Source organism: Pygocentrus nattereri, chromosome 6, assembly GCF_015220715.1.
Source record: "Pygocentrus nattereri isolate fPygNat1 chromosome 6, fPygNat1.pri, whole genome shotgun sequence".
Classification (NCBI taxonomy): Eukaryota; Metazoa; Chordata; class Actinopteri; order Characiformes; family Serrasalmidae; genus Pygocentrus; species Pygocentrus nattereri.
This window is the reverse complement of record NC_051216.1, coordinates 29,094,695-29,111,630: the sequence shown is the minus strand read 5'-3', so window position 1 is coordinate 29,111,630 and position 16,936 is coordinate 29,094,695. Positions and strand designations below refer to the sequence as shown.

The following is a 16,936-nucleotide window of genomic DNA, read 5'->3' as shown; positions in this document are numbered from 1 at the left end:
GGGGCGAACCGCAAAACACCTGACACTCACTGTGTAAAAGCATTAACTAACTGCAATGTGAATCTTTTTAGCTACGTTTAAACTGAAAGCGGTGCTTTTGTTTCTTGTTTGATCTATAGTATCATCAATTCGCCGTGTTGTGCGAGTGACCGAGCACTGCTTCAAGTTAGCCAAAGATAGCGCTCTCACACTTTCCAATGCCTCACAGCTTCTTCAGTTTCATTTAAATCAGGGCTGTAACTCACATGAACCCACTTCTTTCCTTCACTTTCATTGCTTGGGAATGTACTAATACACCAAATAAGTTTGGTGCTGTAACAGCACTGCAGACATGATTTAAGGCTGCTAAAGCTTGTTAGGATGTATGGAAAGAGGTAAGTTCACTGTTGGTCAGTACAGTTACGCCACTTGTCATTCACATTTGGTCACAGGAGAACAGATCACCGCTCGCTCCACTCAAACAGGGAATGTATAACTATACGTTTCAGACGCTGCTAAAGTATATTTGGCAAATCCTTTTACTCATTGCCCCTCCCTCTCTATTAATGTCGAAAATCTCAGACGAGCGCCCTCTCCTGGTGACAGAGTAGTGTCGCTTTCCTTGCAGCAGAAAACATCACCAAGGATGTCGCTGAATGTGGAAGTGTGAGAATAGCATATTATATCAAACCTTTCTTATCGCTTTATTGAGAAAAAGTTATATCGCGATACTTATCGCTATTGATTTATCGCCCAGACCTAGTGTCATTAAAAAGAAAAAGAAAAACACTCGAGTATGGAGCTACACTTTATAAATTATGATTGTACTCCTTAAGCAATGAAGAAACACTTATCAACCCAAGACCACTACTCACTACCTAGGTATATGTGACTGTAAAAAAGTACATCATGGAGCCAGTGCAAAGGTGCTCACGTGATGTTACATACGTGTCTGTTAGTTCACTATTACATGAAAATTGCTGTAAGTTGTCTCCTCAGAAGATTTGTTGACCAAATAAAGTTAATACTGCATGCGTCTCCTACTGTGAGATAGCAAGCTCTTGCACCACCTTTCTGAGCAGAGCATGCATGAATAGCCACAGCTATTTTGTGGTAAAGCTGCAACTGCAGTTTTAAATATGTGAAGTTTCAATCCCAATCAATTCACTCCAAGCAACAGTGTGGTCAGAAGAAAGTTGCCCACAGACCCCTCTTTTCAAAGCAAGTCTCAGGAACTAAAACAAGCAGAGAATAGTTACAAAAAGGAAATGAATCTATGAGGGCATATTAACATTCTTATGTTCTTCAATAGTATGTCTGTGTGTACTGGACTAAATCCCAATCCATACAACTCCAGGAGTGAAATACCTTTCAGTGTCTGGCTTGAACACACAAGTGACTGGGGTCATGACATAATATTTCTAGAAAAGCATTTTGGTGGTAGCTTTGCTCAGGCGACATATGAATTAACAGATCCTGACACATGTCTAAGTCTCCCCATGCAAGAGGTAACACCTCATCACTTTTGCTGTTCTTTCACTCCCTGCCTTACAAACTCAGGAGCGGCTGATAGTGAGGCTTTGCATACAAGACTTCATTAACATCAATGTAATGTGTTATTCTCAGTGACAGGACAACAGGGCTGACGCAACAGCTGTGCTGACTGACAGAACATGGCTGGGCCTTATGCTGAGATGAGAATATGTCGCTTCATTCAGCTTTGTTTCCTTATCAAAGTTTAATGAGCAAAAAATGAGTGCACTCTCATGGAAACATGCTATTTTCAGTTTTGGGGAGAAAAGATGGGATTCTCGTATCTCGCAGCCAAAAAAACTGCAAAGTCTGGGAGGCATTCAGTTCACATTAGACAGTGCCTAATTTTCTGAACCAAAGTAAAGCAAAATGCCATCCATTTTTTTAAAAAACCCAAAGAACCATTCTGCTTCCTTTCAAACTAATTTTTTTTGCAATATTGATAAATTCAACACTTAGATTGAACTGGAGGCTGATTCCAGGCTTCAAACAAGGAGCAAGAGAAGGCTTACATCACTCTGGTGTAATTCCTTTGTGAAACAAAATGACAACAAGCCCACATTCCAGCTCCAAGGCATTTTGTAACAGTGATCAATTGTTTACTAATCAAACCTAAGTATGTAAACAGCATTAAATGAGAAGCAGCAAAGGAGAAACTCCACTACATGTTTAAAGCCAAGAAGAGTAGTAATCTCAGAGTACTAAATATTAATCTCAGGAATCATTAGATGAACAGTCTTCCAAAGAACCTAGCAAATACATTTCATACAGCAGTTCCATCACATAATGCAGCATTGTAATGAGAACCTAACTACATGGTTACAAGTAGACAGCATTAGAATCACATCCAAGCACCTAACCAGTGGAGGTCTTTCAACAGTAACCCGACTTCATTAAGAAGCTCAGAATAATAGGCAGCTTTGACAGAACACAATGACAGAACAGACACCGCATGAGTGGGAGAAAAGAGTGGTTGAGCAAAGATGTAGAGCATAAACCAGTCTGTGTTCCTCACAGAGAAGTAGTGATACAGCAAGATATCTGTGCTATACTAGTATCCTCAGAGACCTGACTAAAATTAGGATCGATATTAGGATTACAGCATCTGGTTTCATATTAGGATTAGTTTTAATATACGGATATATATGTTTTGGATGAGCAGACCATTTGGATCTGCACAGAATGTTGCTTCATGTTGTAATTGGGGTTTTCACATCAAATTTGCTGAACCCACTTTATGTGATGGTATATGCAGATACAGAACTAGAAACATCAATTACTGGCATCAGCCCATAACTTTCATATTGGTTTATCCCTACAAAGTGCAGCCTAAGCCATTTAGACACAGACTGGAAAAAAAGACAACTCAAAATTAAAATATTTTCTTTTACTTAAGGCACCTGGGATATGACATGTCAAGTCACTAAAAGAAAGGTAAATATATGATAAAATGGCCACTGCTCATAATTACAATTAGCTTTATAAATGTTGTTTAACAAAAAACTGGTCCAATAGTCTGTGATACAGCTGCATCAATTAACAAGCCTATATCGCCAATAAACAAGGAAACAGGAAATTGATGATAGTTTTTTGGGGTTTTTTTTTAGCCGTGTTCAAATCCACCTAAGCACACAATACTACCAGCTCTAGGAGGGTGTAGGGTTGTACATGCTTCCTCAAAGTCACGGCCACTACAACTTTTCAAACTACCACTAATGCAACATCATTGGACAGTTCAACACACTTGGAGGAGAACACTTATTGCCAAGTCAGCTAACAGATGCCTACACTGGCTAGCTTCATGCTGAGGAGAGAAGGAGGGCCACCCAGAGAGAGAGAGAGAGAGAGAGAGAGAGAGAGAGAGAGAGAGAGAGAGAGAGAGAGAGAGAGAGAGAGAGAGAGAGAGAGAGAGAGAGAGAGAGAGAGAGAGAGAGAGAGAGAGAGAGAGAGAGAGAGAGAGAGAGAGAGACTTACTGTGCTCTCTTGGACTGCGGGTCACATATGACACTGTTTTGTTTTTTTTAATGCAAGGAAAACAGCATAAACCAAAAGCAATTAAACTACATGTAGCAACACTGTTAAAGTTTGCTGTGGCCAAAGCACCATCTGATTGTTTTGATTCTGTTTAACCACTACATTTACAATGCACACTCAGGAAAAAACACAGGGGCTTGAGACACAGAAATGTGCCTCAATCAAACTGTATCAAAGATGAACGATATCAGATTTGTGGTGAATCGAAGAATAATGAACATACTATTTGTTTAACTGTATCACTTTTGTACATCATATATCTAGATGCAGTGTGCTTGATAAAAAGGAGACTTGCAGCTAAAATGACATTCCTTACTACAGTATGAGGTTTTAGATTTTTATTCAATGTTCTGCAAATATTCCACTAAATCCAGTTAAACAGGACTTATTACGCAATATATGAAATTAAACATGCAGTTGGTCAGTGTTCTTCATGTAATGATATACACATTTTGCTCAGACAAGCATGCTGTGATGTGCTGTGATATAATTTATCACAATATGATAAAACATTTTAATGTTGCCCACACCAATTAGACAAGAGACACAAAACCACCAGAGCTAACACTTAACTGCTCAACTGAATTTCTGATCTGGTGAAGCACAATAACTTCAGCTTTCTTGGCCAGGTAAATGACCACAGTAGGTTTCAGGATGAGGAAGGTGTATCTACCTGGGCTAAGCTGCTTAATTAGAGCATTCAGGCATTGACTGTCACAGAGATGACCACCTGCCTTCTGTGATGCTCCTGCTTTCTTTTGCTTACAAATAAAAACTGACCATTACATTTGTACTATTTTTCATCCACAAAATACTGAAAAAAAACAAAAAAAAAAAAACAACACTGACATGCATATAGCATTCCAGCTATTTACACATCTTTTGGAATAACCCCCCCCACACACACTTTTTAAAGGAATGTCTCTCTTCCAGCATAGCAAAGTCAGAAAGAGTGTCATTACTTTGATCAGACATTTTATCCTATTAATATGCCGTTTTTGTTTAAAGACAATGTTTACAGTCATATTTTTAAAGCATTCTGCAAATCAAACACTGGCTTACAGATTAATCCGTTAGCCACTTCTGTGAATTATGCATTAACTACTATGCACATTCCAAGCCACACGGTGCAGCAGCCACTAACACTTTTCTTCCACTGCCTAAGCATCCCATCCTCCCCTGCCTCCTGCATCACTTGCATCATGGCGCTCTCCTGCTGCCAGCCTGGCTCCACACTCGTCACACACTGATCAGCCATGGGTCATGAGACAGTTCTGCGCATGCACACGCTACGATCAACACTCTGCTCCAAGACTGACAAAGAGCCGCTAGACATACACAGATTTGGCTTAGACGTGAATATCCTGTTGTTCCCCTATTGCACAAACAAACAATAAGAAGGCAAGGTAAAGTAAAAGTGAAGGAGCAAAGAAGACGCATTTTATGAATGCTGTGTAGCCATTAGAGCTGTACAATTAACCATACTTTATCATTGCAAAGAGCTGTGATAACAGAACGGCTACATCAGGGCAGGTTGACCCTGTATAGTTTTCACCACATAATGCTGTTGCAGACAAACACTGCAAATCAACTCTTTGATCATGAGCTCCCGAGTCAAGAAGCCAAGATTTTAGGTGCTTTTATCACAGCTTACGGCAGGCTTTACCCGCACGCACCGTTAGGGTGAAATCTTACATGTGCCATTCATGTCTGAAAAGGGAATTGAACCCCAGTCTCTTGCTGAATAAGTGTCTCCTCCAGTCACTTATGAAACAGATGCACACAAACATCTGTACAACTATTTAAATGAGACAGCCGTTTTGAATACCAAACAGTGGTGGCTACCAGCAAAGGAAACAACAACAAATCTGTATCACCATAAGGATCCTTCTGAAGGAGCTATTTACATTTTATTTATAAATTATGTTTTTTTACTTTTTTGTACATACTTAAAAGCTGTTCAAGAAATGCTGACTGCTTTGCTAACAATCTTAGGATACAAGACACACTGAATAATGTTTAACATAATTTATCATTTCATATCATAACAGGACAAAAACTATCACATACCGCATTTTATATCCACATCATGCAGCCCTAGGAGCAACTATACGTTCACCATACACTAGATAGCTCTTGGAGCAAAGTTCCCCACAAGCCAATACAACCATATTGTCACTGTAAGACTATAAGTATGGGTATACAGGGGTTTTTTTATTTTCTCAAATGTGAGGCCGAACACAAAATGCTCCTCAACCTTAACCTATCACCAAGATATTGGTATTCTAATATGACAGTAATGAAAGTAGTAAATACTCAAGTTGACATACTGAGTTCAAAGACAAGAGCTGAGGAAGTGGTGAGAGTAGCATCTCACATTTGGACATATTTCATTTAGGGAGTTTAGCATGACGGCTGAACAGTTAATTTGCTGTTGTCAGATAAGTCGACTCTCAAAATAAATGCTTTAATACAGCTCATGCAGCTCGAGCCTGAGCTGAACTGAATCAAAAGGAGCCGTAAGGCAGAGTTGGATGACCGTCTGCCACAGCAGAGACATTGCCCGTCCTAATACCAATGATGCCAAGGGTGGCACAGTGAAGGACAGAGAAAGCCTCAGTACCCCCAGCACAGCATATTTCCTCTTTAATCTGCTTAAAGGCAGAACATTTAGCTGCGGGTGCAGTGCACTGCAGCGTCACCTTTTGCCATACACTCCTCAATACCATTCACGGCTGACAGACCTCAGCAACAATAACAAAGATGAAAAGAGAAAATCTTGTTTAGATAGAGAATCAAGCCAGTGTTGCCAGTCAAGTCAAGTTTAGTGTCATGGGAGAATACAGAGCATTCAGTATACAAAGAACTTTCAGCAGCATATTTCTGCAGACACCAAAGTGCCTGGGAAGAGGAATATAAAGGAGTAAAATAAATAACAGTCATAAAGAAAAAAAATGCACAACACAACTATGGATGCAGCCCAGACTCCATTCCTAACAGTCTGTATTAGATCTCAAATTGCAGTTCGATGCTCTGGATTTGTAGCTCTGCTGCACTTGTTTCAGAAAATTAACAACAGTGTGCTGGTTAGTGAGCTGGCCATCCAGAGCAGCCAAAGAAACTTATTGAAACTGCACCAGGTATAAAAAGCAGCTGAGTTTAGTACATCTTCTATAGTCACACCCCCACATTCACTAATGATGATGATGATGATAATAATAATAATAATAATAATAATAATAATAATAATAATTCGAGAACTCCCTGATTGTTCTATCTGTAAAGGCAAGAAGTCTTGGTGTGACTCTGGACAGCCAGTTATCGTTTTCGACTCACATCGCGAACCTAACTCGGTCATGCAGGTATCTCCTGTACAACATCCGGAGGATCCGACCCTTCCTCACCCGAGAGGCCACCCAGGTGCTAGTGCAGTTTCTTGTTATCTCAAGGCTTGACTACTGCAACTCACTCTTGGCTGGTCTTCCCATGCAGACCATCAAGCCTCTGCAACTCATCCAGAATGCGGCAGCACGACTCGTCTTCAATCTGCCCAAGTTCAGCCATGTCACCGCACTGCTGCGCTCCCTTCACTGGCTTCCTGTAGCTGCACACATCTGATTTAAAACCCTAATGCTTGCCTACAAAGCCAAAAATGGACCAGCCCCTACCTACTTGATGGCAATGGTGAAATCTCGAACTGTACCACGAGCCCTTCGAGCTTCGTGTACAGCTCGGCTTGACCCGCCATCCTTCAAGGTGCACGGAAGAGGAGCGTCGAGAATGTTCTCTGTACTGGAGCCCAGGTGGTGGAATGAACTACCACTGGCTGTCCGAACAGCAGAGTCTCTTGCTGTCTTCAAACGTAGACTGAAGACTCATCTCTTTACACAGCACTTATATGAGCTTTGAATTATAAGCTGCACTTATTTTTATTGTACTGCACTGTGTATTGTAGTTTACTGTATTGTATATTATTGTTATTGTATTGCATTGAATGGCACAGAGTTCTGCGTTCAACTCTATTTCTTCTTCTCTTGGTGTCTGCAGTGACATCTTGTTTCTAGCAGTATCTGAGCTCAGGACCGTCTTTTTCTCTAAGCTATTGGTAACTAGCAAAGATACTTTCTCTAGATTGACAAAGCACTTCTTGTACGTTGCTCTGGATAAGAGTGTCTGCTAAATGATGTAAATGTAACAACAACAACAACAACAACAACACAAAATATTTTTTAGTTATCAATAACGTGAAATATATTTTCTGCTTTTCTTTTTCTTGTAAAATATTTGTAGATTCAAGGTAACATTCACTAGAATATTCAAAAATGTAAATATTCAATAGTTGCAGCAGTAAAACAACATCACTGGGCACAGCAAGAAGTGTCTCCAAAGAACAATACCATTTCAAAAAGCAAGCAAAAGTGCTAAAATGTCTCTAAATGACCAGGATCCAGTGTTGTCAACATCACACTCCATGAGTTTATGAGGTGCTTCTTCTACAGTTTTCTCCCCAGAATTTGTTGCTTTGACTGTACAAGGTTAATACAACATTACAAGAAAAGTATAACAAACTGGCATGCTGCATTTTGTGAAGTTTGATCTACGTAGGTGTTACAAACAACGTGTCGTACAACTTAGTTTGCACCTCGTTAACTGCAGGTCTATGCCAAGACATGCTTCCAGCTCAGCTTTGCCATTAAATCTGAATGAATTCAGCGCCAGACAGTAGCAATCATGAATGGCTTTTCTGTCGAAGACCCAAATCTAAGCTTAAAAATCAATAGGCTGCTTTCCGAAAATAATTCCCCAGATATTAAGCATCGTTCCAAGTATAAGGTAACAGGAGAAAATGTATATCAAATTATACATTAATACTGGCTACTGCCCATTCTTGATGTTACATCAGACCCTGACTGAAGTCCTGAAATCCCTCTGTACTCACATAGGCCAGGACTTTGTTAATTATGACTAAACAAGGGCAGAGAAATGAATGAAACATGTTACATCAATTGCTTTCCAGTCTAATTATTGTTTCAAATGCCTGCCAAGAACAGAGCCTCAGCTGACCATGAGCCCTTTAACCAGCTCTAAGGGCCAACCGCTTATGAGAACAGCTTTATAGGGAGTGATTGTGGTTGTTATCTAGTGCTTTCATCATATGATAAAAACAACGCTGTTGGATGCTTTCAGAAAGAAGTAAGGGAATGGTTGTAGAGGACTGATTGTTTGACTGTCTGGCCTGAGGGCTGGATAAAGTGGCCATGAAGATAAAAAATAAGTGACCCTGAGACAAAATAACCGTTTAATAATGACACAATAAAACTGAACTCACAATACTGAGATTCACAATATTAAGGCGGATAAAAAACTGGCCACTCAACATCAGAGTGTAGCCTGGTCTATGTTTCAAAGGGAAAGTGCCCTGACATTGTTTCTAAGACGAATTCTGGCACAATTCCCAGACAATAGCTCCATTAATTACAGCAGACATTAGAACACCATGCTGTGGCCAGTATGACTTCGCACTAAGGGACCACTCAGCTAAGAGACATACTGAGAATGGATTCTAGCACTCAAGCATAAAAACTACCACAGTCTTAAATATTACCTTGTATTCTAATACATGTACATGCTTATCTACTATTTTACAAAAATATCCTGAAAGGACAAACCTGCAAGGTAAACTGAGTCCTTGCAAAAAAGAACAATAGATAATTAAAAATAAATGAATCACTGAGCCTAAAGCCACCCTAAACTGTTACTGACACAATGATGGCTCTTGCTTTGTGACTGATCATGGAACCTGTCAACACGAATGAGCGCAAATTCACAGCGTCCTCAAAAATCCAGCGCCATCTGAGGTGAATGCACTTGCAGGATCGATTCTTGGATTGTCTTTACTGGCAAAAGTAACTCAGCCCAGTAAACAACCTCCTAACAAAATAATTGTAAATCCTGAAACAGAACGCTTATCTGCAGGCCATAGCCTGGAGTTTAATAAACAGTGTTCTTACCTTGAAGTTGCTGGAGTTGACCCAGGAGGTGGCAAGGCCATCCACCATTTTATCTAGTGCGGTCTGGTCCTGCTCCAGATCATGGGACTTGTCTCCATCACTGATGTAGTCGATGAGCTCCTGACCCACCTGCAGCCTTCGGCCCACATCCTTCTGCAGCACTTGTGCCAAACAGTACTCCATATTGGGCTCCATGGCGTATGTTGTTCTACCACCACCTCAGAGGCAGTGGGGTGAAAAACTAAACTAAAAGACCTTTACTGCCTGACGCCACGCCTTCCTCAAACACCAAACAAACAAACACAAAAAAAAAAAAAACCCACTAAATGTATTAATATCCAATTTGAGGCCAGGTCCTATGTGCACCGCAGGCTAGCAAGAGGCTGAGCCTTGGGGATGCAGGCTTGGGAATGGCAGCAATGCACCATATGTGCCCAGACAACAGCTGATATGAATTGTGAACTCTCCTTTTCTTCTTTCTGAGAGACCCAGCCAAAGAGCTACCAACAGCAAAACCGACAAGCCTGGGAGCAGCATTGAGTGTGGCAACTAGAGCTTGAGAGGGAGGGTCCGCTGGAACACTGCTTCATAATTCAGTAGTCCTCTGCTGTTGTACTGCCTATGATCAACAGAACGGAAAGAAAGGTTACCTCGTCAGTGGAGTTTAATACACATGCTGTTTGCTAAGAGAGTGACATACAGTTGTGTGCACTGCGTTTGGCTATGCTATGTCACTTCAAGCCTGTGCTCATTAATGATTAATTTCATACATAATATGACTTTTGATATTTCAAATATAATATCACATAGCAGCTTTTGCACTGCTGCTGTGTGGAACTATTGGGAGGAAAATAAGGACAATTTCACTTAAAATCACTGACAGAATGCAGTCTTTATTAAAATGTGCACACCTCCTCGAATAGAATGGCATTTGAATTGTAGTTTTACAGATTTTAATCTTCTGATCTCTGCCACACACCCTCTAAGGCCCACTTCCACACTTCCAAAACAGCTGTTACTTTGATTGAAAGAGACAGCCAAGACATCTCAGCTAACAAGCAAAACAGAAATTAACACAGGCTACCACACCTCCACGGTCATCACATAAAACTGGACTTCAGACATGAGTGGCAGAGATTATCCGCTGCGGTTTATGCATTAACGTTAATCTAACGACATCAAAAACCAGTGAATGGTGCTGCGAATAGAGCTGACTACTAAGTAAATGATTTGTTGACCTACGGCTAAAAACACACAATACAAATAAACTGATCCAGAAGGGCAGCGTTAACCTGCCGTCATTTAAACTGAACCTCTGTGCTGACACATTACAGACCCTAAAATCCATTTTTTCCGGTTAGATTCGGTTTTACCTGCTTAAATGATATGTATAGTGTTGTTACCTGGTCGTCTGACCATGTTTTCGTTGTGCTGTAAGTCTATTCGACTGTCTAGAAGCTTTAACAAGCAGGGAAACACAAACACAATGAAGCGAAAGAACAAAAAGTCAACTAAACCAATGGACCTGTGAAAAAGATTAGAGCACAAAACGAAGACACCTAACTAAAGGGCGAGTAGTAAAACATGAGCTGAGCTTGTTCATCAACCATGAAATGAACGTTAGAAGGCTAACAGCGGTCTCTGCATTGTGTCCTGGTGCGTCTTGTCACCGTCCTGTTAGCGTTAGCCAGCGGCTAAGAGCCTCACTACAACACTTATTACGCTATTGTGCCAAACCCGATGGATATAACTCATATATAAAACACAGTTCACGGTTAATAACATCCTCAGTAACAAGAACAACGTCGACAGCGACGTTAGGGTTGTTTTATGAATATGGGTCTGAAGCCAAACCTGACAGCAGCTCACTGGCGTTTTCATTGATTATTCCCAAAGCTAACCCCGCTAGCGTTAGCTCACACACAGCACAGCGGCAGCTCACTGACGAGCTCGAATACACTTTCGCTGAACGCGTACATGTCACGAGGCCGTCGGAAAATCACAGCGTGTTGTCTCACCTGCAGATCTGAGCGTTTAAGAAGGAAAACTGAACAGGTTTCGGACACAGAAAGACAAGAGCAGCATGGAGGAGCCGCTCCGCTCTCAGCGCTGTGTGGACAATGACGGGCTCTGCGTGTGCGCATGCGCCAAAGATTACAGCACGCTCCTGAGCGCTGAACGGAATAATCAAACTTCATAACCCATAACTTTATAAACACCACTACAACTACAGCGCACAAACTACAACACACAAACTACAGCACACAAACTACAGTGCATAAACTACAGCGCATAAACTATAGCGCACAAACTACAGCGCATAAACTACAGCGCATAAACTATAGCGCACAAACTACAGCACAAACTACAGCGCACAAACTACAGCGCATAAACTACAGCACACAAACTACAGTGCATAAACTACAACACACAAACTACAGCACACAAACTACAGTGCACAAACTACAGCGCACAACTGACAGCGCACAACTGACAGCGCATAAACGACAACGCACAAACTACAGCACACAAACTACAGCACACAAACTACAGTGCATAAACTACAACACACAAACTACAGCACACAAACTACAGCGCATAAACTACAGCGCATAAACTATAGCGCACAAACTACAGCGCACAACTGACAGCGCACAAAATACAGCGCATAAACGACAACGCACAAACGACAGCGCACAAACTACAGCGCACAACTGACAGCGCACAAAATACAGCGCATAAACGACAACGCACAAACTACAGCGCACAAACTACAGCGCAAACAAGGTGTCAAACATCAGGCAGCGTAATTGTAACAGCTACATTTCGACTGTGAACCTTTCTGAGTCGGTACGTTTCTGTATTATTTTACATTGCGCCACCCCGAATGACCACGATCACGTCTGAACAACTTAATTATGCCCAAATTCTAAAACTTGGTGGAATTTCCCTTCAATAGTCTTGGGAGTTCCAGTCAAACAGCCCAGACAGTAGGTACCCCACACCACCTCCTTGTGGTCACTTTAAGAAGTGCAACACTAGCCTTTGTTTCTAAAATCACCTCAGATTATTATTAACCATCCACGACGATCAAGGCCACACGACACGGTCACGTTGAGTCCTCCAGACCCAAACATCAACCTCACTAGCCAGGGCTTTTATTACTGAGCAACCTGAACTTCGCGTTAATTCAACGTGTATTAACCCTCCTGTTATGTTCATTTGTCAGGAACAGCCATGGTGTTCCCGGGTCAATTTGACCCGGTACATGTTTAATTACCCAAAAGATGTCTGAAACCAAAAAAATCCTAACAAGCAGTGTGAATATTTAATTACTAACTCCATTACTAATTATTCTACCAATATTTAGTGCAATGGTGTTCTTTACCTGTAACAGGTAATGGTTCAATTAGGATAATTCACTCGTTTTTCATTTTAAAAAATGCATGTTCAAACTTTTTTTAATGTTTCACTACTTTATTACTTTTGAAATGCCAACATAAAAAACACAATAGTTTTACATGCATGCACTATGAACCAGAAATGTACTACTATCTACACAGCACACGAGTGACATGTCATCACACTGTGCTTTGTGCAAATGAATTTTGCACATTTCACACAGGTCATGTTTGTCTTGACATCGTCAGATGGCCTGCAGACCTGGCACCAGCCTTTCATCCACTGTGATATTAGGGCTTGGGTTGTAGAGTAGTGGACGTTGCTCTACCCACTTGTCCCACACTGTCCTAATAGCTGCCAGCTTGTCTCTCTGGTCTATCAGCCCTTGTCTCTCGATTATCAAATCGAATTACTCTGGAGAAAATATGAAAAGTCTCCATAGACATTGTGGCTCAAAATATAGCCCTGCCTGTCTCTGCATCCCACAGACCGGCTGTCAATTCATCCTTCGACTTATAGACCCCCTCCTTCCACTTCTCCCCCAAAACACGCCTCCCTTCTAGATTTGCCATTTCCAGAATGATTTTTTTTGTATTGAATCTGGCATGACCAGCTCAAAGGCTGACTTGATGTCAGTCACACAACTCAGTGCCATCCTAGTGGGCCCTGGCACTGTCTTTATTATGTTTTCTGCAGACAGTTTTGCCTGACGCACATTTGTGGATGAAGACCACTGTATTTCACCATTTTTTGACACGAATGTCTTGCTTGGAGGAATAGGAATAACAATTCCCTCATCTGGTTCAAAATCAGAATCATCAGAATCAGAATTTAGCGAAAGATAGTCATCGTCTTCAGACACATCCTCCTCTGTTTCACTGTCATGATCAATGATGACTTCCAGAGCCTCCTGGACTGTCATCCTTTTGCTTCAGCTGCTCATTTTGTAAAGGTCTGGTCTGCTTGACAGAGTGTAATGTTGGGTGTACTCCCATGCAGAGGATTTTATATTTTGCCCCTCCCCTGTTTAGTGTCCACTGAATGTGGGTATAGTTTACCCACGAGAACATAAATGGTTTCTATAAGGTAAAAGTCATAACATCTGCACCTCTGTGTGTGTGTGTGTGTGTGTGTGTGTGTGTGTGTGTGTGTGTGTGTGTGTGTGTGTGATTGGGGTGAAATATGTCTCACAGTTGCAAAGAAAGAAATACTCTGACATTTTTGACACCCTATTACCTCCAGTTTGACTGCTGGGTCATATTGACCCGAACAGTATCTATGTGATATAAACATGCAGGGGGTGGTTACAAATATGTGAGATGAACCATTTTCATATTATATGTTGATTACACAATTTAAGGCAAGCAGAAGAAGTTTGATGCTGAAAAAATACTTTTAACTATTTTTCCTAGATCTTCAAACCTTGAAACGGGTCAATTTGACCCGTAACATAATAGGAGGGTTAATTGTTAGATGTTTAAGAAATGAAATGAAAGTATAATGAAGAGCAGCCTCACGTGTGGAAAGCCCCTCTGTATGCTTACTCACTAACCTGCGGGTGGGTCATCACTGTGTTGTATTCACACAGTGCTGAGACCGGGGGTCCACAAAACTGGAAGGGGTTTCTCAGTAAACTGGATCACTTAATCTAAAGTGTGAGTATTGTCCCCGAGGAGTGTTCTTAAGATCTCCTACTGCACAGACTTATCAGTCTGAGGAATCCCGCTTTGTGAAACACCTCGCTTGACTTTGACAAGCCTGTTTTACAGCCTGTTCTCCTTGCAGTCCATTTTTTCAGCTGTGCCAAAACCTTGTTACTAGCCGGGACGGGGAGCAGCGAAGTAGCGCGCTACTACAAATATCAGTACCTAGTAGCTGCAGCCGCTACAGCTGTCTGAAATGTGGCTAGCAGCTGCAGCGCCCGCGCGGCTATGGAGAAAATCTCCGCTTCAGGCTTCAGTCAATCCGCGCGAAGTGGACCACAGACCGCGGTCGTTCACTGGGCTGGCGGCGACTGTGCAGTAATGACTGAGCCGCGGACAGCTCGAGCACACCTGACCACCCCTAGCTAAGTAGGCTTAACTCAGGGGTCGCAACCGAAATGTTAAGAGAAGCCGTTTTGTCCTTCCAGCACTAATGAAGCCTCCCTGGGAGCCACTTCTCCGCCCGTCGCAGCCTCCTGGCTGTAAGTGTGTCTCACTGTGAGCGGAGCTGAGACGAGCCACACAAACCCGAACTCACTTTGCTCTGCTTTCACCTTCCGCTCAGCTGTAGCCGCTTTTCTCACATCTCAGGAATCCTCTCCGCGGGATTCTTGTAAAATGTCGCTCAATGTTTGATTTTTTACGAGGTTGAAGTCGCTTCTCATCCGAATTGTCCCGTTCCACCTTAAATGGTGCCTTAGGCGCCAGGTTGTCCTGCTGCGGCCTTTAAGGTGGAGCGGGAGAATGTGAATGAGAAGCTGACTTCATTTTCTCGAGTTGCTGCAGATTAAACGCATCAGGAAACCAGTGATTTATAAAAGTAAATTATGTGAATCCGTTCATCTCCAAGTTATCGATTCTCTTCGTTCTCTGAGCTGTTGTGACCAGCAGTCTGCGCGTCAGTCTTCAGCGTTTAAACTCGGTGAATTAGCGGTTTTTAAGACCAGTTACTGTGTAAACTGTGTTTATAACGATTTAACAGCAAAAGAGGATCATTATTTTATCTAGAAACCTAGTTCTGCTGTGGAGAGATGACTCAGGCCTGATTCTCACCTCAGAGTCAGAGTCACTGGTGAGGATTCTGAGGCTAAAGTGTTGAAGTTTAATAAAGACTGAATGTGCATGTCTGTATTTACACCAATCAGACATAACGTTATGACCACCTCGTTTCTACGGTCATTTTTAAACACTGTGTCCACTCACTGTCCACTCTATGAGACACACCTGTCTGTTCACCCTGTAGATGTAAAGAGAGAGATGACATCTCATCTCTTGCTGTACAGTGTGAGCTAATCATCCTCTAGACCTTCATCAGTGGTCACAGGACGCTGTTGGCTGGATATTTTTGGTTGGTGGACTATTCTCAGTCCAGCAGTGACAGTGAGGTGTTTAAAACTCCAGCAGCACCGCTGTGTCTGATCCACTCAGACTAGTGCAACACAAACTAACACGCCACCACCACGTCAGTGTTACTGCAGTGCTGAGAATGACCCACCACCCAAATAGTACCTGCTCTCCATGGGGGTCCTGAGCACTGATTACCAGAGTAAAAGGGTAAAAGTATCAGAGAAACAGATGGACTATAGTCTGTAACTGTAGAACTACAAAGTGCACCTGTGTAGTAAGTGGAGCTGATAAAATGGACACTGAGTGTAGAAACAAGGAGGCGGACGTAAAGTCATCACCAGTGTATCTTACTGAAATGTTTAAATTGGAGCAGCTTTATTTCAACAGTTGACAATGTTCTGCACAAAATTCTCTGGTTTGTATTCAGTTATTTTTGTTAGAAAAAACCTGGAATGATTAATCCTGTGCCAGAAAAACAATTTAAAAGCTGCAAATATGCAAGATCACCAAAAAGTGTAACCAACAATCAAACTTTGTCAACCACTACTTGTAGCTAGCTACACATTTGGAGAAAGTAGCTACAAAGTAGCCACCACTAATTTTTCAGTAGCCATCCCAACCCTGGTTACTAGGGATGTCTTTTCCTCACCTTTATTTTTTCTTCTTACTGAAGCCCAAACTGAAGACATTTTCCCACATTGTTAAAGTGCATTCATACACACAGCAGCACAGGGCTACAGAAAGTCACGACTAAGGGTGGGCAAATCATACATAACATTTAAAATTTCTATCAAAATAACGTGGGGATATAATTAAAGCTGCACTGCGTACTATTTTCTGTTTGAGTGTACATACTGAGTCAGGAGGGAAAAACCATAACATGCTCGCTGATGCCAGTCATCCTGAAATGTCAGCGGTGTTGGATCG

The 16,936-nt window shown here is 41.7% G+C and overlaps 1 protein-coding gene across 34 annotated transcripts in view; it reads right to left on the bottom strand.

Moving 5' to 3' along the window:
- clasp1a (cytoplasmic linker associated protein 1a) overlaps positions 1–11,694 on the bottom strand; it is a 78,670-nt gene extending 66,976 nt beyond the window's left edge. For all 34 annotated transcript variants that reach the window (XM_017695341.2, XM_037539580.1, XM_037539586.1 and 31 more), the window contains exons 1-2: positions 11,576–11,694; positions 9,558–10,176 (exon numbers count right to left, since the gene is read on the bottom strand). In XM_017695341.2, coding sequence (XP_017550830.1) covers positions 9,558–9,752 — 195 coding nt within the window. In that variant the 5' untranslated portion in view covers positions 9,753–10,176; positions 11,576–11,694. The remainder of the gene's footprint in view (positions 1–9,557; positions 10,177–11,575) is intronic.
- Positions 11,695–16,936: the final 5,242 nt, after the last annotated feature.